Source organism: Zosterops lateralis (assembly GCF_965231275.1).
Source record: "Zosterops lateralis genome assembly, chromosome: 8".
In the NCBI taxonomy this organism is placed as follows: Eukaryota; Metazoa; Chordata; class Aves; order Passeriformes; family Zosteropidae; genus Zosterops; species Zosterops lateralis.
Window position 1 is genome coordinate 5,892,018 of NC_139768.1, and position 22,632 is coordinate 5,914,649.

General features: G+C 34.7%; 1 protein-coding gene across 6 annotated transcripts in view; it reads left to right on the plus strand.

Moving 5' to 3' along the window:
• The window catches only part of KCNMA1 (potassium calcium-activated channel subfamily M alpha 1), a 412,932-nt gene that overhangs the window by 296,432 nt on the left and 93,868 nt on the right, over nt 1-22,632 (plus strand). For all 6 annotated transcript variants that reach the window (XM_083866064.1, XM_083866060.1, XM_083866061.1 and 3 more), the window contains exons 15-18: nt 1,112-1,221; nt 2,106-2,174; nt 14,763-14,849; nt 18,167-18,243. In XM_083866064.1, the coding sequence (XP_083722190.1) occupies nt 1,112-1,221; nt 2,106-2,174; nt 14,763-14,849; nt 18,167-18,243 (343 nt within the window). The remainder of the gene's footprint in view (nt 1-1,111; nt 1,222-2,105; nt 2,175-14,762; nt 14,850-18,166; nt 18,244-22,632) is intronic.

Here is a 22,632-nt window from a genome sequence, read left to right on the forward strand (position 1 = left end):
TAACACAATGCAAATTCCTTTTACCATCCCACATGGCCTCTGAATGGTAAAACAATTTCTGTGGAAGAAATTTCTCCTGATTGTTTGCAGCCCACTTGTCAGGCTGTATATGATTTGGAACATCTCCATATTGCAATTTATTCTTGCAGTCGTTTACATCTCCAGAACTAAAGTAACTGATTACTTGGCAGCCTGTCAACAGGAGGAGAGAATAAAACAACAATAAAAAAAAAGCCAACCAAAAAACCACAAAATCAAACAAAAAAAGGCAAAACCCAAACAAATCAAAAAACCTGAACCCTACAAAAAAACCGCCAACAAACAAAACAACAAAACAAAAAAAAAAATAGGGAAAATCATTTTAACTTATATTTCACCAGGGTTTCTTAAGAAGTTACCATCCTCCTGTTCTTTAGAGCATTTTTTCGAAAGAGTGCCTTTGGGCTAGTTTAACATGAGAAAAAGATTGATGAATCCTAAATTAATTATCTTAATTTTGGGATAAAAATGCAAACTTATATAAATACCATATTAAGTCTTCTCAAAATTGCTCTGGAATACTGAAATTTGAAAACTTGAGATTTTTTGGTCCAGGAGAAACCTGGAAGGAATTCTTTACTGTGAGAGTAGTTGAACACTGGAGCAGGTTGCCTGCTCAGGGAGGTTGTGGGTGCCGGTTCAGGCAGTGTTCAAGGCCAGGCTGGAAAAGGCCATAAGCAGCCTGGTCTAGTGAGAGTTGTCCTTCTCAGGAAGGGCTGGAACAAAATGATCCTTAATGTTCTGTGATTCTACTATTTTTAAAAAGAGAAAATTGGGAAACTTTTTTCCTCATGCTCTCTACAGCTTTATTTCACCCCATGCTCAGTGTGCTTGACAAGTATCCAGTGTATTATTTTTGTATATGATACTTGATTGACTGACTACAAGGACTCTGTTTTGGGGGTTTTTTTCAGCTTTCTAGAAAATCCCTTAAAAATAAGTGATGTTAATTGCCATAACAACATACTGACTTATGTGTTAAAATCCTATACTTGTTTAAGCAGTTGTTTGTAAATTTTAAAGAAAGCTGTGATTTTTACTCAGAACTCTGCATCTCTTTCTTTGGTTTTAGATTGAGGAGGATACGTGGCAGAAATACTACCTGGAAGGAGTTGCAAATGAAATGTATACAGAATATCTGTCTAGTGCCTTTGTGGGTTTGTCCTTCCCTGCAGTTTGTGAGTAAGTAGAAATACATTTAATATACAGAACTAATTTCCAACACAATAGCTAAAAGCACATTGAAAATTAAAATGTAGTGTTACTTATTAATGAGTTTAGTGCATAGATATTTTCATTGCTGCAAGAACTAACTTCTCAGTTTCCTGAAGTACTAAAGGACAAGGACAGCACAATGTCCATTGCATTGGTTTGTGAAGGGGAAATTGAATCAGTGGATAGGCTTAAGGTATTCAGCTACCCATGAAATATACAGACTTTGAGAACAGGTTTTGTAGTGTAGTTTTTAAAATTCATGCAGTCAATGACATTTTAAAAGACTGAAATTAAATGAAACGTTCTGCTTCCTCAGGTTATTTGTCATAAATGCAAGTCTAGGAATGTGATTCTTTTGTAAATAGGCTGCCATACAGTCTGGATAACAAAGAGCGTGCAGAGACAGTGAGGATGGGACACTCAATATTGCTGAAGAATTTCATGCTTTTGATGTCAACAGTAGGGTGAAGAATTAGATGAAAACAGAAGTTCTATTTGTAACTCCATCTGCCTGTCCTGTGTGAACATGTCCCAACCAATATATTTTCAATACGCAAATGTAGTTCCTAACATTCTGTTGCCCTTGGATGTTGCTGGACCAGGTGTGGACGATGATGATTGAAGACAAACTAAACCAATCTGTCTCCCACTAGTGCAGAGCCTTCTAATATTTAGCAATGCAAGACTAACCTTCACCTGGGTTCTAGCTCTAGCATTCTCTACCCCCAAATTTCCCCAATGAAGCCAGCACATCTCTGGATTGACACTCGACCTGGTGGGAACAGGCACCAGTCCTTGTGTGGTGTTGGCTGTGAAAAGAGACTGACTCCTGGCCTCTTCTCTTCCTGCAGGCTGGTGTTTGCAAAACTGAAGCTCCTAATGATAGCCATAGAATACAAGTCGGAGAAGCGCGAGAGCAGGTACGTCCAAGGCCAGCGACTTCTGGAGTTCTCAAATGCACTGCCAAGAGTTTTTGCCTGCTTTTTTTTTTCTCAGAATGAACATAGCTGTTCTTTGAAATGTTTCAGAATGTAATTAGCATGCCATCGCCTCGCAGCATTTCACGTAGGACTGAAAGGGACTTACTTCTGTCCTCTTTCTCCCTAACATTTACCCAGTGTCAATGTTCAGTAAAAAGTGCAGTAGTCTCATCTCCAGGAGCGATTTTACCTATGGAAAAGCTTACAGTTTTTGAGTTTATAGTGTATCACTTTTAATCAGAGGTCCAGCTTTACACTACTTAAAAGAGAAAAGTGGAAAATAGATGTGATATCAAAATTCATTATGGGTATGTGTATTCTCAAAATACAAATTTCATTTAAATTAGTTTGAGAGAACCAATTTAGATATGATACAAGATAAACAAATACAGGGTAAACATAATATTTAATTGATATCTGCTCTGACAAAATGTAAATGAATAACATCATGAAATAGGAAAAGATTAATTTAGCCTTTAAATTACCAATTGGCTGGCCACTTTCATCAACGAAAAAGAAAATCATTACTTTTTAGTACAAATTTACAGATGGGAAATGTTTCATGCTCTTTTTTTTTTGTGCAATTGAACATTGGAGTCAATCTTCCATCAGCTTGTCCATCAGTGTTTAAACAATATTCATTTTTATGTAACAAAAATGTTATAAATGTTCTTTGCAACATGTGGAGGGGTCATATAATAAAAATACCACAATACTGAGTCTGAGAAGAATTTGATTTTCCTCTTTGTAGTAAACCTAGAGTGATACATACTAGTTCATCTTTTTGGCCACTAATTATCTTTTAGTGGCCAAAAGGCACTTTTGAGGATAATTGCTTCTTCTCACAGGAGAACCAGTTCTATCAATTGAACTCATTCTACAGTTTCTGGGGTTTTGAAAGTTTAATACTTAGTATTAGCTTTCATAATTTTTCTTTCTTAAAAGAATCTATAAAACCTGTGTTAGACATTTGATATGGAAAAGGCAATGTTACAACTATTTGTGAGTATTTCCATGCCCAATAGTTGATTTTGCTGGATTCTTCAATATGTTTTAAAATGAAATGTGAAGTGGTGTATATACTATTGGATATCATTTTTGTTCACACTAGGCTGATTAAGAAATCCTCTTTTTTTGCTGTCAGATTTTTTATGCTATATGTCAGATTTTTTATTCTCTTTTGGACTCTTAAAATACTTTTCCATTGAAAGATCTCATTCTGCATTAGCTAATGTAAAGCAAACAAGATATTCTTATGTCTATGAACAATTTAATCTCTTGCTAGAAAAACGAAAAATGTGATAGTAACAGCAGTGGAACAATTTACCAGATTTTGTGTCTTCAGTATTAAGAAAGATTTTGTTTGGCCAACATTATATTGCCATTACTTCAGTTGTCATTTACTTGCATAAAGTGCTAATATTGCAGTCTTTCACAGTAATAACAGATTGTTCTTGGCTTCCATATCATTCTTACATTAACTTCAGTGGGAGTTGGATTGAGTTCTTAATCAAAAGGTGATGCAGAGGATCTCACAAAAAGTAACACAGTGTGATACAATCATATATTTCTTAAAGCTGCACAGGTAACAGTTTGCAATAATTATTATAGTAGGGAATTAAAAAAAGCCTAAAATTGCAGGAAGCAATACTAACAAAGGGATATTAACAGCTGGAATTTTAGAATATATATGTAATATGAAGAGGGCATATAAGGTAGATAGTCACATTTTCTTATAACCCTGATTCACAGTAATATCTACTAACTTTATTAACCAGTGATAATTTCATAGTCACTGTTTGATCAATCACAGAGCTGCCTGCAGCATATCTTTACTGTTCTATTTGTTCCTATGCTCTTCAACTCAAATATGTTAACTAGATATTTAGGGTTTTCTGATCCTCTAGTCAAACTAGAAAGGTAATGTAATAAAACTTCAGTTTCTCACCTCCTAAGTATACTTGCATGTCCATGCATCTTATTAAATGAAAAGGTGCAGAATTAAAATAAAAGAATAACATAACTTAGAAGCACAAGCTCTTTTTGAACAATGTAAATTTGTCATTTTAAAATTATGTTTGTTGATGCTGACATTGGAAATATTCTATTCTACTCATATCCAAATCTCTTCCTGGTAATTCTTCATAATGGTGAAGTGGGAACTGATGATGGATATTTTGTTTTAGCTTTCAGTCTTTATGAGAGAGATGAAAAGTAGATACATGCTGATTCATTTTATAATTATACTTTGGATTCATATTTTGTAAAACTATCACAGAACTTTTATATCACTTAAAATTTAGAGAAACTATTTTAAATATAACAAAAAACTTAGAACATGATGTAGATGGCACCCTTTCATTAAGAGCTAATTCTTCCTGCCATAGCTGAGACAGGTCTCTTGAAACAGTATTTTCAGAAGCAGAGGAAATTTTCAAAGCATTCTTTCTCTGCTTAAATGATGAGAAGATCTTACTTCCAACTGTTTAATTTTTGTTACTAGTCATAAAATGTCTATATCATTAAATTATGTATCAGATTTTTTACCTCACAGGGAGTTTTCTGTTAAGATTAGTTTCATTTCCCTTCATCACTTTGCACTCAGAGCTAAAGCAGTGAATACAATTCAGGAGCATATGCAGCTCTAAACAGTAGTAATGTGAGGGCATTATAAATTTCCTAATCCCTTCCTTTAAATTTTCAATTCAGTCTTAAGAATAAATAATAGTCCCATCCCATTGAATGGCAGACTTTTATTTGACTGTTAATATCTTTGTTAGATATAGAATGGCATAAATACTAATTTACCTTCTCAAGTTTGTTTTTTTTTGTCCAGGCAGTCACCTAGATTCTAGTTTTCTAAACCTTTCTGATTTAGTCAAATTCTGTTAACTCTACTGTAGGGAACTTGAAATCAATAGTAATTAAAAATTATCAGAAGTCTATCCAAGCTAATATTGCTCTACATGTTAACTCTACATGCTCTATATGGCAGTTGAGCTTCCTGCCTGCAGATGGTATTTTCTTTTTCCCTGACTACTAATAAAGCTATTCAAAAAAGAAAGCACACCTTGATAACAACTTTTGTCAGTTTAGGTAGGTAATTAATAACAATTAGGATTTTACAGGATTGCTTAAAAGCAGATATTCAAGCCTTAATATAAGTAATGTAATTATAAATATGATAAATGCATATTTTCATATAATGGGTAGAGTATCTAGAATATGTTTATCTTTTTAGGCAACTGCTTCTCATCAAGGCATCTTAAAGATTAATTTTAAAAAAATCCATGATTAGATTTTTTAAAAATATTTGCATTTAAATATTTGATAATGTTTAAATTATTTCTCAGCTATCAAAGAAATCTGAGTTTACAAAACTCAATTTAGTGTTTCTGACCAGCTACTAAAGTCTGCACTACAGTAACTCCAGCTTACAATATGAGTTACCATTCCTTCATCTCTAATTGATTTCTGGGAATGTTATAACTCATGATTAAGAACAGGAAGCACTTAGATGATTTTTTGTCTCCCTGATGCAAGCCAAATACTACTGCTTAAAAATGCTTTTTGCTCATTTGGAGAGGTTTTGCTTCTTTGTAGAAAAATGCAAAGGAAACACGGAGAACATGAACCTGAAAATATCTCAATGTTAAATGTATAGCAAAAAGTAACAGTTCAAAATTCAGACATTCAAACTCCTCATCTGAAATCCCTTTTAGAGAGATTTCTGCCTTCCTTTTCCCCCTGTATTTTTAGTCTACATAACTAAGCAAGAAGGAAAGCCTAACCAGGATTCATCCCCCCTGCTCCCCATTTATGCTCCTCTTGTACAATTTTCTCTTTGTCTATCCATATATTTGTTCTCATTCTCAGCAGAAAAACCTTTAAGCCTTGAAGACTTTTAAATAAAGGGTTTTTTTGCTTTTGCTTTAGTGTCAGTTGATTTCTTATCCAAGTGTTTGATTTGCAATTTTTTTCTTGTCGTTTGCAGAAGCCGAAAGCGGTATGCCCTCTTCGTTACCTTTCCTTCCAACCTCAATCCTACCTTCACTCCTTCTAACTTCAGGACTAATTCCTTGCCAAGAACACAGGAAGATAACATCTTTGTCTATCTTTCTCTGTATATACACACACATATATACCTATATATATATTCATCTACCTATGTGTGTGTGTATATATATATCTGTGTGTATATTTATATATGAGCCCCCAATCTCAAAGAGGAGAGAGAGAGAACAGCATTTTGTCTCTCCAGTGTTTCTTGTGACTCACGCACTAACTTCTTTGCAGGAAGTACGAAATAAAACAGGATTAGTTTTTTTAGGCTTTTTTTTTCCCCTTTGTGGAGTCATTGGTGTATCAGATTGTTGCATTTGAAAAGCAGATTTTACTGTTAATATCTCCTGTCCTCATTTTGACTGTATCATGGCGATGTATATTTCGTCTTTACCAGCCCTTGTGCTGCCATGTTGTTTTCATATTCACCCCTTCATTGATGTCCTTCTTTCCCCAGAGTCGTCCCTTCAAAAAATGTCTTACAATACAGTAGTTCATGTTCTCTTGCAGTCTCATCTTCCATTAACAACAACCAAATACCTGATTCTTTGCATTTCTGGTCCTGTTTTGAGTCCCGTTACTCATAATACAGTACTCATTAAAGCTGTTGTACTGTTCCAGTGAAAGTGCCATGGATAGTTTGTATTATATGTCACATTCATTTTAATGACATTTATTAATTAATTTATGAAGATGTTACTGAATGTATTTTTTTCTCAGCTTTGGGGTTTTTTTTTTGAGATGGCACGTTTTGCATTTTCTTTGCTGTACCATGCTGTGAGTCCCTCTCTAGTCTGCATTCTATCATGCTGCTGTTGGTTTGGATGAAGTAAATAAGGCATGCTCTTCCATATCCTTGTCTTTCCTCATCTCTCTTCCCCCAACAGCTTTTTGTTTTCCTAATTGCTTTTAGCATTCTGTCTGACTGTCAGATGCTCTTTGGAGACCTGCTCTCATTGTCCAGACATTTCAATTTCCTTCTTCATTGTACTCTTCAAACTCTGTTTCCCATGTCTGTTCTGTTGTGTATGTTGTATGTGTTTTATGTATTTAAGTTTTAGTCTTATCTTTCTATATATAGTTTCTGAGTAGATATGTGATAAGAGAGGTGGCTTCCTGTCAGTTTGGCATTATTGATATGATCCAACTGCAGAGAAGTTACTGCAACACTTAGCATCTCCAAGGATCTGCAGCTGTTGCACCTCTACTTTGCTTCTTGCTTTTAAGTATATCTTATCTTGTGGTGAAGGCATGTTAATGCTGGCATGATGAGCAATATGAACAAGTGTTGTACCAAGTGAAGTTGCTTGCTCCCAGAATAAAGTATATTGTTCTGCCTCACTGTACTGATAATTAATCACTTCTGGAACCAGAAGGAATAATTTAATTATTTCCAAGTGTATTGAGTTCACAATCACTGTTAATCTAGTTTGGACTATGCCCAAATAAAATACCTCATGCACATCCTGTGGACCATGACGTAGTAGGTGCTGTTGTAAAAATCTTAAGTCCTGGGAGCAACCTTTTATATGCTTGTAGTAATTAAGCTTTAATATAATGTAGCATGTAATGTGCACTGTGTCTTTTGCCTTGTATTCTTTTTAATGTCTTACTAGATTTTGCTGTATAGAGCAATATGGAGCATTATGAATTAACATCAGTGATAGAGCCCAGAAGAAAGAAGCAATACTTATAAGTTACAATTAGTGTGAAAACTGGTATGTGCACAACTCCCACTATGAGATTTGTGCACCTACGCTCACACTCCACTTCAAAACATACCCTGAAACAAAAAATACTATCTCCAACTACCTCTATAGTTGGATGAATGACATGGTATGTTTTAAAAAGCCATTATGCTGATAGTGGTACTTTTTACCTGGGCATAGCGTGAAACAATCAAGAATAATAGCTGGTTTCATTTAAAATTGTGGTAGCTATAGTACATAATACCACATAATTTTGGTTTAGATATCGTATTCATAGTATTTAAACAATATTATATCTTCCTGATTACTAGATGATATTGCTACTGTTTAAGTTGCATGGGGAATGGTACAGTACATCTACCACAAGGTTTAAAACAGAATTGTTACAGCTTTTGTCATTTCTTTAGTCAAAATTTTGGTGTTTTTGTTTAATTTAATTCAGCAATTGTTTTTTTCTTTAGAATAGGGTGGTGGCAGTTACATGGGTAGCCATATAGCTGAAAGCAAACAAACAAAAAAAGAAGTAGGGTTACTAAATCAGAGAGGTTTCCTTGATACAGGAATGAACTGTTCAATTGATGGCTGATAATGGGTTTTGTGACATATGACTTTATCAATCAAAATGTTGGATGTCAAATCTCCTGTTAATTATCTAGACGTAGTCCATAATTGCAAGGAAAGAGAGAGGCAGTTCTTGAGTGCATTAGAACTCAGTCCTAAAATACATGAGATGAATCCCACGTTTAGTGCTGTCTAAAATGTGAAGTTGAAAGTAAGACCAAACAGGAATAATTCATAACAGAGGCATGGATGAGGAAAATCCTTAAGAGACCACTCCAACACAGATTGGTTGACCTTATCTGTGCATTCAGTTTTTAATCTTCATGTAGTGCTGCTAAAATGATGTTTCCCTTGCATATTTGCTGTGCTGTACTAGCTGGGCGTCTCCACATGCCTTTCTCAGCTCTTGTTCCACATCAGTAAGGAACTCTTGTTTTTCTCAGAGAAGCTGAAAGTTAAGCACACCTGAGAGTCAGCTCCTGTGTCTAGATTAAGAGCTCCAAGTTCCATCTGATCACAAGTTCAGCGGTAGTGGAAGCCTGCTCAGTTTCAAGCTATGCAAAGCAAATTGTGGAGCCATGACAGTTAGCAAGTGGCCCCCCAGTAGATACATACTGCCTAATGATGGGTCAGACTCTTGCACTGACTGGTTGTTTTTTTTCATGTAGTTCACCTTGAAGGTAGGTGAATATTCTAGAAAATGACAGGAGATGTTTTTCATCTCCCACTGAAATCTTTGTATGCTGATAAATTATTAGAAATAATGTTTTAAGTATTCTTGTAATGTGAAAAGGTATCAGCTTTCTAGAACTTTGTAATAGTGTTTTAGACCAAGAAACATAATTTGAGTGAAATACTTGTGAAAGTAGGAGACAAAAATCATCTAGCAGCAGAAATGAGTGAAAAATGAAGAGCTGGAGGGAGTTAGTCCTACCCCAAAGAGTCAGTTCACAAATTGTCTTACAGTTCAAGTCTCTAATTATTAGGCTCTGCATCAAAAGTCTTTAAGTTAAAAAAAAAAACAAAAAACAAAAAAAAACATAGAAGACACACAATTAGTAATGAAAACCTTAGCTTACTTTTAGTGCTTTAAAGGAAGATATAATATGGTATGCTTGAGCTAGGTCAGAATATTGGTGTCTTGTGCAGTCAGTCATCCATGCACTACCAAAAAGGGTATTGACCGGTGCACGTGTTCTGGACTAGTTTCAGGTAGATAAGAAGGGATGAACAGATATTTTCATGTATCTGTATTTTATTGAGGGTAGCATGTGTACTTAAAACATCAGAAAGATACAATCCAATAATTGATCACAGTTAACACACAGTGAGAAACATGAACAGATAACTATTCTCCACTGTCATGTGAAAAAGTCATCATGTCCTATCTGAAATTTTCATTGAACAATCTATGTAATGAAAACCATAAACATTTGTCTAAAATTTCTGTGACCTCGTTTGAATTTTTCTTTTTTGTTTTTGAAACTGTGCATCTCAAATGTGCACTGATTTCCATTTATGTTTCACCTGCTTATATTTCTGTCTGAGAACTCGTTTTTAGCTGTGTAGATGATATCCATGAGTCTTTCCTGTGCTTTAACTGTTCACTGTCAGATTGGATGGAGCTTTGAACAATCTGTTCTAGTGAAAAGTATCCCTGACCATGACATGAGAGTTGTAATTGGATGATTTTAAAAGGTCTCTTTGAACATAAACCATTCTGTGGTTCAGTCTGTGGTGAGAGTCCAACTGAATTCAAGGGCGATTTCCACATTTTCAATGTGGGACATTTTCGTTGCTCTTAGATGCATGATCCTGCATCTCGTCACCAAGTGAATCTTCTTTAGCAAAAGGGATAACTTTTGCAGATAAGTGTAAAACACAGGTTTCCAGGGTGCATATTCTATTGCACAAGTGGCTTTCTAATTGTAATTTTATCAAAATTTAATGGAACTGACTTCTCAAAAGTTTATGATGGTGAATTACATTAAATTCCCATTGAACACATTAAATCACATTTAATTTACATGGCTTTAATTGCCATGTGTCCTAAACGTTCTTGTGTGAAGGAGCAAGAAATCATGTGAGCCCTGTCATTAAAGGTTATGACCCTAGGAATGTATTTCTGGAACTGGATTCATTAAAGAAATTATGATTAAATGTTTTTGAGCTTGCTATTACTTGATTACTTTCTGAGGTAACCTAAACTAGAAATGTTATAAAATTACAAAGTTTGATCAAGATCTTACAAGCTTCTAAAGTACTTGGCCTTCCTTGCTTGGTTTAGCTGATTTAGGAGATAAAAAAATCAAATTGTGCTTTATGATAAAAACATGTATTTGGAAAAATCAGTGTCATTTTCAGTAATAGTTTTTCTGATGTGTGGCACAGAATGCTTATGGATTAGCTGTATATCTTGCTATTAAACCTCTTGAGTTTCTGTCCTTTTTTCTCTTTTCCTTTGCAGCCTTGGAGATAGATAAAAATGAGACATTATCTGAATCTGTCTCTCTTAAAACTCCTATTTAGTTTGCCATGTACTTACACTCTCAACTATGGGGATATATATGCCTATTTTCATATTAAAAAACCACATGCATCTCTAAGTAACTGATGGATGCATTTTTTTTGGAATACCCAGAAGATTGTTTTGTTTTTCTCTATGCTGCTTGTTCCCTATGTTCTATTTTAATTCAAAACATTTCCCTTGCTGTATATATTAGAGTGAGTGCTTATCAAAGCATAACTTCAGCTAACGACACTATAGGTGTCATGAGAAATAATTCAGTTGCAGCTTTAATAAGCAGTATATTTAATATATCCATACAGCTCAGTAGAAATTGTTCATTATTTTGCTTTGGTTATATATCAGTGTGTATATAAGCCCAAAGCTTTATGAGCTTTTGCTGTAACTCTTAGCCAGTAGCAGTGATGGGGCAGATTAATTTTCATTTCCAACAGAAGATCTTGCTGCTGGGGTCATACTGCATTAACTATGATCACATCTATATTTTGTGGTTTTACATACACTGTATTTGTGAAAAGAGGTATATGTGAATGAAGTATAAGATCTGACAAAAATAAAGTCTGTACCCTGACCCATGTGAATTGATTTAATGTGTCTCAGAAAACCTTGAGATACAAAATCATGCTCACAATACATTGCATCATAAATGAAGCTAGATACTTCTAATTTAAGACTATGTTCCCTACATTTCAAAAGAACTGCTTCATTTGCTTATTATTACTTCATCAAATTTTAAGTTTTGTTATGAGAAATTAACATTTATAGATCTAGTGGTTATCTCAGTTTGTGGAGTTTGGGTTGTTGAGGTTTGGGTAGGATTTTTTATTCTTTGGTATGATTTATCTATATCCAAGAATTATATTGAGGAAAAAATCCAACCTGATCTATGTAAAGAAGTGTGTTCATCTGTTTTTACAGAACAGCTGTAACACTAATATGAATTAAGAATCAAGTAAGGAAATAAAAACTATTTTTCAGATAGAGCAGTACCCATTTGTACCTAAGAAAAACAGCGAACACAAACTATACTACAAGACTTTTCCTATTTTGTAAGGAACAGTATAATAAATACATGAGATTAGCATCTAGAAGATTTTTTGAGCTTAGCAGCTAAATTCTGAGTGTAATGGCAGGTTACTGCATACTAGCAGGCAGGGAGGAGGAAAGGTGGAGTTTAAGATGGCCAGTACAGTACACTGCAAGTGCTAGTAAGTACTTTGTGGGTTCAAGTGACAAGAGCTTATGCAAGAAAGTTAGATTTTTCCACCTTATTTTTGACCTGAGTAACTAGTTTCATATGAAGAAATTCTTATCTGGTTGTTTCTTGTTTTTTCTTTTTCAGTTGTTTTGTTGGATTTTTTTGGTTTTTGGTTTTTTTTTTAGTTTTTCTCCTATCTGTTTTATTCCATCTTAAACCTGTGAAAATACATTTTAAAAAACTGCATTACGTAGAAGTTTTCATTGCAACTGCAGCCATTAGGCCCAATTCACTAACAGAGAAATACTAGATATGACACTAGATGATACTAGTTGATGATGGATGATACTAGTTTAGCTGTGTAACTTTATTTCGTCCCATTTATCTGTGTGAGCAATACAGGTCTTATTTATACCATCACATTTCATTTTTTGCAAATATTAGTAAAGTGTGCTCTGGAGATGAACCTGCTTTCTGTGATACCTTCCAGTTCCTGAAGTTCTCCTCACCTTTTAATTTGTTGCAAAGCTTGAAACTGTAAATGAAGGAAAGGGAAAGATATCAGAAAGATTTAATTTCTGTTCCAGCCTCTGACACTGGCTATCTATGTGTGAGAAGGAGATAATTTAAACCAAACCTTCTGCAGCTGATCTCTGATTAAGTATATGCATTATTTGGGGAATCAGAGGCTGGGATTTTGGAAATGCTGAGCATTCCCACAGCAGAAGTTCCTAGAAAGTGTGTATGGAGCTATGCAATGCTAAACATTTAGAAAAGGTTGGCCTGTTGGCATCCCAAATTAATAAGTACTGTATCTCATAGTGACTTAATCTCTCCTCTATAAAATGGGATAATACTATATCTTCATTCTTCCTGTAATAAAATTACGTGTTTGTGAATCTTTAGCACGGTGCAGTGATGAACATGGCAGAAAAACACACGAGAAAAGTACGATGCTGATTTTAAAGAGAGATAAATTACATGAAGCCATGCCTGAAGTAATGGCAGTAAAACACCAATGAATGAAGTTTCAGGTTGTGAGAAGGAAGGAGTTTGTGGGTATTAAATTAAAAACTGTATCATAAGATCTACATAATGGGGGCTGAAATATGACTTCATGACCAACCTTTTACTTCTGAACTCATAAGCACTTTATTTTGTGGCCTGCATATTCTTGTCGTAGGGCCTTGCAGGCATGTGGAATTACACAAAACAATGTGCACATTTATTAATCTTTCAGATATATTATGTTGTCATATTAATTTGTTTCTAATGTGTAGAGAATAAATAACATATTGAATAAGAGTTGTACTGAGATCCATTTTCCCTCCTAACAATAGCATGAAAGACTTTGGAGCTTCAAATTTTAGTAATTTATGTCTGTTCAGCACTGTGCTTTATTTATTTTTGTGTATATGTACTTCCCTAAAATCATTTTTTGCTAGATGGACAAGTGTTTAGATTCCTGACAGTCTTTATTTACTCTAAATTGCATATGCATATCGTTACCACATTTTGAGTTAGAAAAGCTAAACAGTAATAAAAGACAAAAAAGAGGAAACTTTTGAAAAGCTATATTAAGTTTTAGAGAGTCAAAAGCTAACATATAGTGCACATGCATAAGACTTACTGGAGAATATCTTTATCTCTATCTGTATATTCATATTTAGCTGGGTATTTTGCAAAATGCCTTACCTAAAGTCTAGAGTTAAATTATTATGAAAATAAAGAATATCATGACATAGACATGGAGTACCTCACGTGTTGATACCAATTCCTTTGTCAAAGTTAGCTGAGGCTCTTCTGTCATGGTGGTTGGGTTATTTTTGTTCTTTCATGGCTGCACAGCAGTGTTTTAAAATTTTTCTATTCGTTTTATGTTTTTTCAGCTGTCGTGACTGGTTGTCTTGTACCATTCCCCTTGAGTGTATGTGTGCATTTATTATTTCAAACAGTAACATTTTATGTCCAGATAGGGGTCCCATTAACTTTCTATTTCACTAGAAATTGGCAAAAATTTGCATCAAAGGCTTTAGTTTCATAAGTGATGTTTTTTTGTTGTTATTGAGTGGTGGTTGATGGTTCTTTCCTTTTCACCGTATTGTGAATTTCTCACCACTTTGCATGACAGAGCAAGCAAACAGCAATGCTCACCTTCACACTTCACGTTTCTGAGAGAATTTTGTGTAGTCTATATTCAAAGCAAAAAGCTAAGACAACAGATGTAAGCACTTATATGATGTGATTATAGCAGAGGCATTTGACTGTCTCAAACTAAAGATTTTGTAAAAAGCATGTGAAACCATTATTTGATTGGAAATATTGAGGAAGAATGGCTTAAAATTTCCTTGCAGCCTTTCATAACTAGTGGGTCCCCTATAACAGAATCAAATAAAGCTAATTTGGAAGATTCAGTTAAAATTAATATAAACTTATTGTTTTGTTGGTTTTGTTCTTGTTTCACTGAGCAGTATATTAATCAATCCTGGAAACCACGTCAAGATTCAAGAAGGTACCTTAGGATTCTTCATTGCAAGTGATGCCAAAGAAGTAAAAAGGTAATTAATATGTTTTTATATTTGAATAGGAATAAATTAATTTAATTACATGTTTTTTCTTTACATGTAAATGCCTCACCTAATTTTCGTTATTATCTCTTAAAATTCTGATGGGGATTTGAGTTGTTACTCTTGAACCACCTATGCACATGTGCTTTTCCTAAGTACTGTCCTAAATATCAAGGAAATTAAATTTGCAGCGGATAGGAAAAGAAATAAAGAGGCTGGGTTTTTGAGTCCTCTCAGAAAATGTGAAATATTTTCATTTTTTTTCTCTATACTTATTGTGTCTCAGAGGAATTACTGTGAGAGAGGAGGACAGGGATGACAGTTCTGTTAGTTTCAGGTTTAGAGGAGTTCTTATCTACACAGACTGTAGCAGATTCTTGATGCGAGTTAGCTGCTGTTTTCATTCTGCAACTGCATTAGCAAAATAATATTTATGTTCTTGTCATTTTTCTTTAATGGAACTACAAACTCTATGGCCTCGTACTAATAAACAAAACTACAGAAGTGCATTATATCTATTGCAGACAACTTCAATGTACCTGGCTGTACTAGATTTGGGATGAATGAAAAGGAGTTTTATGATATTGTGTTGAGGACCAAATGCGTGTACTCTTGTTTGTTAGGATTATAGTATGTTTGGAAGGAACAAAAGACCAATGTGATTTAAAAAGTTTTCAAAGAAAAATATTCAATGTTCCTATGATGAGAAAAAAAATGGATAAAAGGAATATTTGCAGCTGAGTATTTTCTCATAATTTCTATCTTTGTTATGAGTCGTACAATCAGATTTTTACTGATGTTCTCCATGAGTTGGTATTTTAACTAAATACTATTCTTAAAATGATGAAGTATTCAAATGATACTCTTTATTAAGTTCCAGCCTTTTAGGATGAAATATAGTAAAGTAATACCTAACCATGCATACTTGCTACGAATACTTACAGAAAGTCAAAACAGTGAAATTAGAGAATTTATATTCTATTTTTCTTGAAAGAGCTGAGATACTTTTTGGCTAGGTGAAACATACAGAACAATGCAGCATTGCTGCTGGCCTGTCACATCTCTAGCACCATCTCTGGAGCATATGCATCCTGCACTGCCCCAGGGACTCTGCCTTGCAGCATGCAGTTTTTTTCCTCTCTGCTGCTTTTCTCCAGTAGAATATTCAGAACTGTCTTCACACTGCTTTATTGAGGTGCCAGTTTTCTTTCATTTATAAGGCATTTTGCACTCTCCAATGAACTTTTTCTCAGACTGTAAGTAAAATGGCATAGTATTTTAATTGCTAAGGTTAGGGAGAAGGTAACTGTTATTAAGGAGTTTGGACTTTTTTTTTTACATAATTAATCTACCACGTTTTATTTGAAACAAGATTTCCAGTTCTGCCTGGCTTTTGGCAGAAGGCTTTGTTTAGAAATATCCTGCCTCCCTTGCCACATTTCTTAGCTGCTCTGAGCAAAGCAAATGGTTATCAGATGTATTTCAACTAACAAAGCCAATTATGAAAAGTGTTAATTTCACCCTCTGAGCTATGAAACAGAGTCAAAAATGTGTTCTAAAATTGAGGTCTTTTGGAGGGGGAAAAATGATTTTTTAATAAAGCATAATTAAACATGTTTTATACCTGAAATGCAAATTAAGTTATTCTGGTTTTGTTAATGAAGACATTTCAGCTCCCTTAAGCTAAAATTATTCATATTTATATAACCCACAATGAAATATAACATACGATGTTCAATTACTCTTTCTGTTATAATCACTTTCACATTTTTAGAAGAATAGTTTCCCATAAGCAATTACACCTACAAACAATTATGCCTAGGTAAATAGCTTCACATAAAATGTTGACTGTTTAAATATAATACAAACTAAATGAATTTCATCTTCATTATTCTTTATTCATTTGCATGTTAGCACTAGCATCAGAAATCCACATTCTTCAAATCCACTTAATTTACCCCAATTATCTAGAATAATTTTATTACAGCAATCACTTCAAGTATTTATTCTTTACTTTGGACACAGGATTGAAGGTACCCTTTAGGAAAATTGTCCTGCAGTGAACTTCAGAAACATGATCTCTAGATATGACCATTATCCAGTTCCTGTTATGAAGTTTTTATGAAGGTCTATTTGTGGTAGTTGATTCTTGTGTAATAAAGAATCTCTACAGCTGGACTGGAGAGAAACTGTAAAAATTTGAGGCAAACAGTTTCCTCCTCCTGGCTTACATCTTGACATCAACTCATGGTTGGAAAAACATTTTCTTCTCATTTCCTTGGAAGTAGTTTATTTTCTTTTTGGTGGAATGTGAATATCTTGAAGACCAAAAACTTTCTGCAGCGAAGTATAACATGATCAGGGAAGATGTTTTTCTTTTACGTTTTGCATCTTGGAAATACTGAGGCAATTTCACAGCCTGAAAGAGTAATCTTGGAAGTTTCTTAGAGAGAGATGAAGTGTGCTGTGTTTAGGACTTACATATTCCATTGGTAGCTTCACTTTGTATTGCTTTTGGAAATGTTAACAGCATTCAGTGAGGTCTCCCCACAATTTCAATTTGTATTTGAACCAATATGAAGCATTGATGTGGTTCATCTCTTGTGTGCTAGGCCTGCTGGAGTCCATCTCTCCAGCTTGGAGAGAAGATGTTGTGGGGGACCATGTCAAAGGCTTTACAGAAGTCTGGGTAGATGACATCTGCAATACTTTCCTATCCACTGATGTAGTCACTCCATCATAGAAAGCCAATGGTTGGTCAGGCAGGATTTTCCCTTGTGAGGCCATGTTGGCTGTCTTGAATGACCTCCCCATCCTCCATGTGCCTCAGCACAGCCTCTGGGAGGAATGTTTTCCATGGTCTTTGCAGGCACAGAGGTGGGGCTGACAGGCTAATAGTTCCCAGGGTCATCGTTTCTACTCTTAATAAAGATCAGCATACAATGTGGATCATACAGTAATGATCAAATGTACAACCTGAACAATTGGCAGGTTGCTGGACAGTCTTTAAAAAAAACCACCCTCGTAGAGCTGATAAGAACAAAATATTCTTGTTTTGTGACAAAGTTCATTGGATGCTCTTTCTTCTAAGATGAAAGACAAATTAACTAATACATTGTGGCATAATTATCATACATTCTTCCAATTACTTTTCAAATAAAAGTATATTATTAAAAGAAATACTAATTTAGAGCCTTATGTTTGAAATTATTGGTCTTGCAGCAAATACTTCCTACTTTAAATGTCCAGACCTAATTTCATTGGTATGGATTAAGAAATGTGTCAGTTTTTCCATTCTGTCTCTCCAGGGCATATTTTTACTGCAAGGCCTGTCATGATGATATCACGGATCCCAAAAGGATAAAAAAATGTGGCTGCAAACGGCGTAAGTAATATTTCTATCCCTCCCTTCCTCTCCTTTTCATGAACTGTTCAGCCCTGAAGAATACCTGTACATGCATTTACATGTTTTACACATTGGTGCAGAAAAGCTAAGAAATAAATGCACCTCAACACAGTAAGTGCAATTTAGGCTTTTGAAATCCATATATTTTTATTACATTTCACACCACTCACACCTGTGTCTTCATTAAAGAGTAAGTTAAAGTCCAAAGCTAACAAAAACTGAGTAATTAAGTCAAGCTATATATAACTGTGGAGGTTTCTGAGTTAAGAATTAGCCAATAGTGAAGTTTTTCTCTCATTCAGAACATGCAGAAATTCAGTAATTTCAATAGTTTTCTGTGAAGAAACTATTCTGTCTTTCTTAGTGAACCTGATTCTGCAAAGGAAGAAACTAGGGAATTATATTTTATCATATAGCTGTTGAAATTAGTTTTTGTTGAAATAAATGAACAGTTTTACTGCAGGAAAGGGTTGTATGGAAGAAATTAAATATTAGTGCCTCTTACATATATCCTTTTAGCTGTAATTCTAATACTAGGTTTAGTTAAGTTCTTAAACTGTTTGGACAGTTTTTCGTGAAGAAATAACTAATTTTTTGAATGGAGATGAGACTTTGCATCTGAATTTCTATAAATGTGTAGCAAATCAGCATTTTACCCATATACATTGAAAGGAACTATCACAACCACACTTTGACCAAAGACGTGTTTGACCCATGCACATTTGTAATACCGATAGTGAAATTATTTAGGAATCAATATCTCATTGAATATATATATATATGTATATATATATATATTTATATGGATTCCATAGTATTCTGCCATGAAAAAGATCATTCAATTTGAAAGTACTGATTAGGTAACTTGAAAGACCTCAGAAGGATTTCATCATGCCTATTTTACCATTACTTTTCAAAGGGAAAAAGCTCTCCTATTTATAGCTTGAGTCTGTATCACTATTACAGAGGATAGAAGAAAGCCTAAGCTGAACATTCTCTGCCTTTTGGAGTACCTGAAATGGATGAAATCTTCAAGATCGTTTTAAAAAGAAAAAAAATTATTCCTGGAGATTTTTTTAAAAACTCCTCTCCTCCAAAACACCAAGAGTGTGGAACAATAGTATCACAGGGAGAAAGCAGCTGGAACTGACAGGAAATGGTATTTATTTTCCCAGTAGCCGCAAGGAGAGCAAAGCACATGGAAAGCATGCCTGATGTGGAAGGAATGTATGCCTTGCCTAACATATTGGAAAAAAATTGTTCAAGAACAGTTTATCCATGTGAGAATGTGACCTTTGAACTGCTGCCAAAGCCAATGAGTTTGCTAAGTAAGTTCTGGTAAAGCCAGTTACAGATGCCTCAGGGTGCCTGTAACTCTCAAATGAAATCTTTTTTCCAAATTACTCAACAGTTCAAGAGAAATATGTTACCTGCTTAATTTTATCTGGTTCTATCAAAACAAACAAACAAACAAACAAAAAAAACCTATTTTTATTTTCTTCTCTACTCCTCCTTCACATGGTGTATGCTTTTTAAACATATCCTGCTTACAAAAAGACTAAGTCCCAAAGATCTCTCCATTTAATGTGAAAGCTACATTTTTCATTGTCATCTCTTAGAAGATAGGAATCAGAAAATCACATTAAAAAGGTTAAGAGCCCTTTATACATTAACATTCTCAGTATTTTGAAACCTTGGAGGAAACAAGGTATGACCCAGCCAACACAATGGATATTACCAGCAGTAAGGCCATGGAGAGGCAAGAGTAACAACTTCTGTAAATAGCACTTGGAAGGGTTACAAATGGCATGGTCACACATATCAATAAATGAGAGGCTGTTGGGCAGGTGAACAAACAAAATGATTGAGTTAGTGAGGCAGAAGAAGGAGATGGCTGTCAGAGTTGGTGCAGTGGTGAACACTAAGGAGGGAATCCTCTGGGTCAGGTGAGGAATAATGATCAGCGAGAATAAAAATCTTAAATTTCGCTTTCATTGTCTCCCCCCTCCTCAGTCTGCTCTCTCTGCTCCTGTGTCTTAGACACACAAGGGGTCACAGATACCATGATAGCAGGCAGCTCATAGTAGAGCTGAGAACAACTTTCAGTGAGGAGAATGCTCACAAGTATTAGAAATAAGGAAATTACTTTGATTTTAAAGAGCTGTCAGTCAGCAGAAAAAAAAAAAAAAAGAAATTAAAAATTTCAATAGTAATTAGTGATTTTTGTTTCTCAAATTTTGTCGAGAATTTTGAAATCCCTTTTATGGGACCTGCGGTTTGGGTTTGTTTTTAAGGTAAGTAGTGCAGTCTGTTATTCACATAAAATGTTTTAGCTTTTGAATCACTAATCACTTTTGAAAAACTTAGATATGTTATCCACCTATAAATGATGCCAATCATTGGTCTAACCAAAACAAAGTATAAATTGGGAAAACATTTTCCCTATTGCATTAGGAAATTCAGCTGCTCTGTCAGCATGTAATACGTCACTGTGCCAATTTGATTTTCAACTCTGCATACAGACACATCTATATAGCTCTATATGACAAATACATGCTTTAGTGAGCCAGTAACATAGTAATTAGTGACAGCTGAATGTGGAAAATATGTAAGATGAAAAGTTGTATATAAAAATATTGACACATTCAGGTGAATTAAATATGAAGGAATATCTAGAAAACTTAATTATGGTGGCTCTAATTAATACAGCTTCCCATAATGCTTAAAACCCACATTCTTCAGTAATGCATCTGATGTTGCACTTCAATTTAGTTACTTTCTGAACATTAGCTTGGGGTATTGTTGGGGTCTAAACATGAGTCTGGCCTGTAAAGCCATTTGTCCAAATTTGTTAGGCCTAATATTAATAATTCAGGGCAGATCAGTACATTTCTACAAGGATAATTCATGTAATCCTGCTTTCCTTTTGCAGTTTCTTTGTCATCCCTTTCTCCTTACCCATCCCACTCCCTAAATAACACATGAATGCTAAAGACATATTGTCCAAAGAAATACTTGTGTGGAATTTTTTATTTGCAGATTGTTAATTTTTAAAATGTTTTCAATCTCTTTCCTATTCCATTTAACTGTAGTTTTTGCAGCAAGAGGCCAAATATGTGTATATATTTATACAAAACGCAACCACGTTGGGATGAAATCTCTAAACTGGATGACCTATTCCTCCTGTTTCTTTAATTTTGTGCAACAGCTATGGTCTAATTCTCTATATATTTTTTCCAGTGACAGTGCTTGCTGTGAGCGGTGGGGGTTGAACCCCAGAGGGGACAAATCATGTGTACATTGATGTGTTTGAAGGAATTTCTTGTAATCGATGACAATTGACAAACTTTTGATTTATTTTTCCTCTTGCTGCCTTGGAACACGGCCCCTACTATATTTTAACTGCACACTGATAGTGATCTATTGTGAGTAAAAATGGGTTCCCTGTAGCCCAGAGTACGGTCCAACCTGTCTTTCTCTAGCAGAGAGTATTTTTGTTCAGTATTTTGGTTCTTTTCTTTATTTATGTTGCATGTAGCAGTGACGTCATACCCACAAGTTTCTCATCGTTTACACCAATGGAGATTAGGGTGACGTTGAAGAAAATACAGCAGTTTCTCCTTCTTCCACCTATTTGCCCCTTTTTTTTCTACAAGCTTATTTTTTTGTCCCTAAATGAAAATGAGATCTTGGCAATAGTATTTCCTTGAAATTATTCTAGAGATATCTCATGAATTTTTAGGGATATTGGTCAGGCGGGGGTAATGGCCACTATAGCATTCTTTGCCTGATTAAATACAATTCCATTGTCAGGTCCCTGTTTAGTTTTTCAGTACTCTGTCCTTTCCATCACCCAGCTGACACAAAGAGTAGCACAACAGTCTTTTACTGTCCTTATCTAACTTTTTCTCCCCCGTGACAGAAAAAAAAAAAGGTTTTACGGGGGAAAGCCAGACAATGAATTAGAAGTGTGTGTTTTAATGTATAAACCCAGAGATATCTTCAATAGGGAAACAAGCTGCAGTGATTATTTTCCTGAGCTTGGTGGTTTTGACATCACTTACATAAGTAGACACACACTGACTTTTCAGGACCTTAGCTGTAAAATTTTACAGTACTATTATATAGAGAGTATGAGCTTTATGGACCACTTCATGTCAATCTAGGTCATAGCACTTAAAAGTGTACAGAATCTTTGAAGGCTCTCATCAGCCACTTTGTGTGTACACTTATGGTAAATACAGCATTTGGGATATGGAAAGAATTTCCTGCTCAGAAATACAAGTACTGCAAAGAAATGTACTGGTTACAGGGCAGTGTTGGGATTATACGGGCTTGTTCTTTCAAACAGCAAGGGGGATCAAGTAT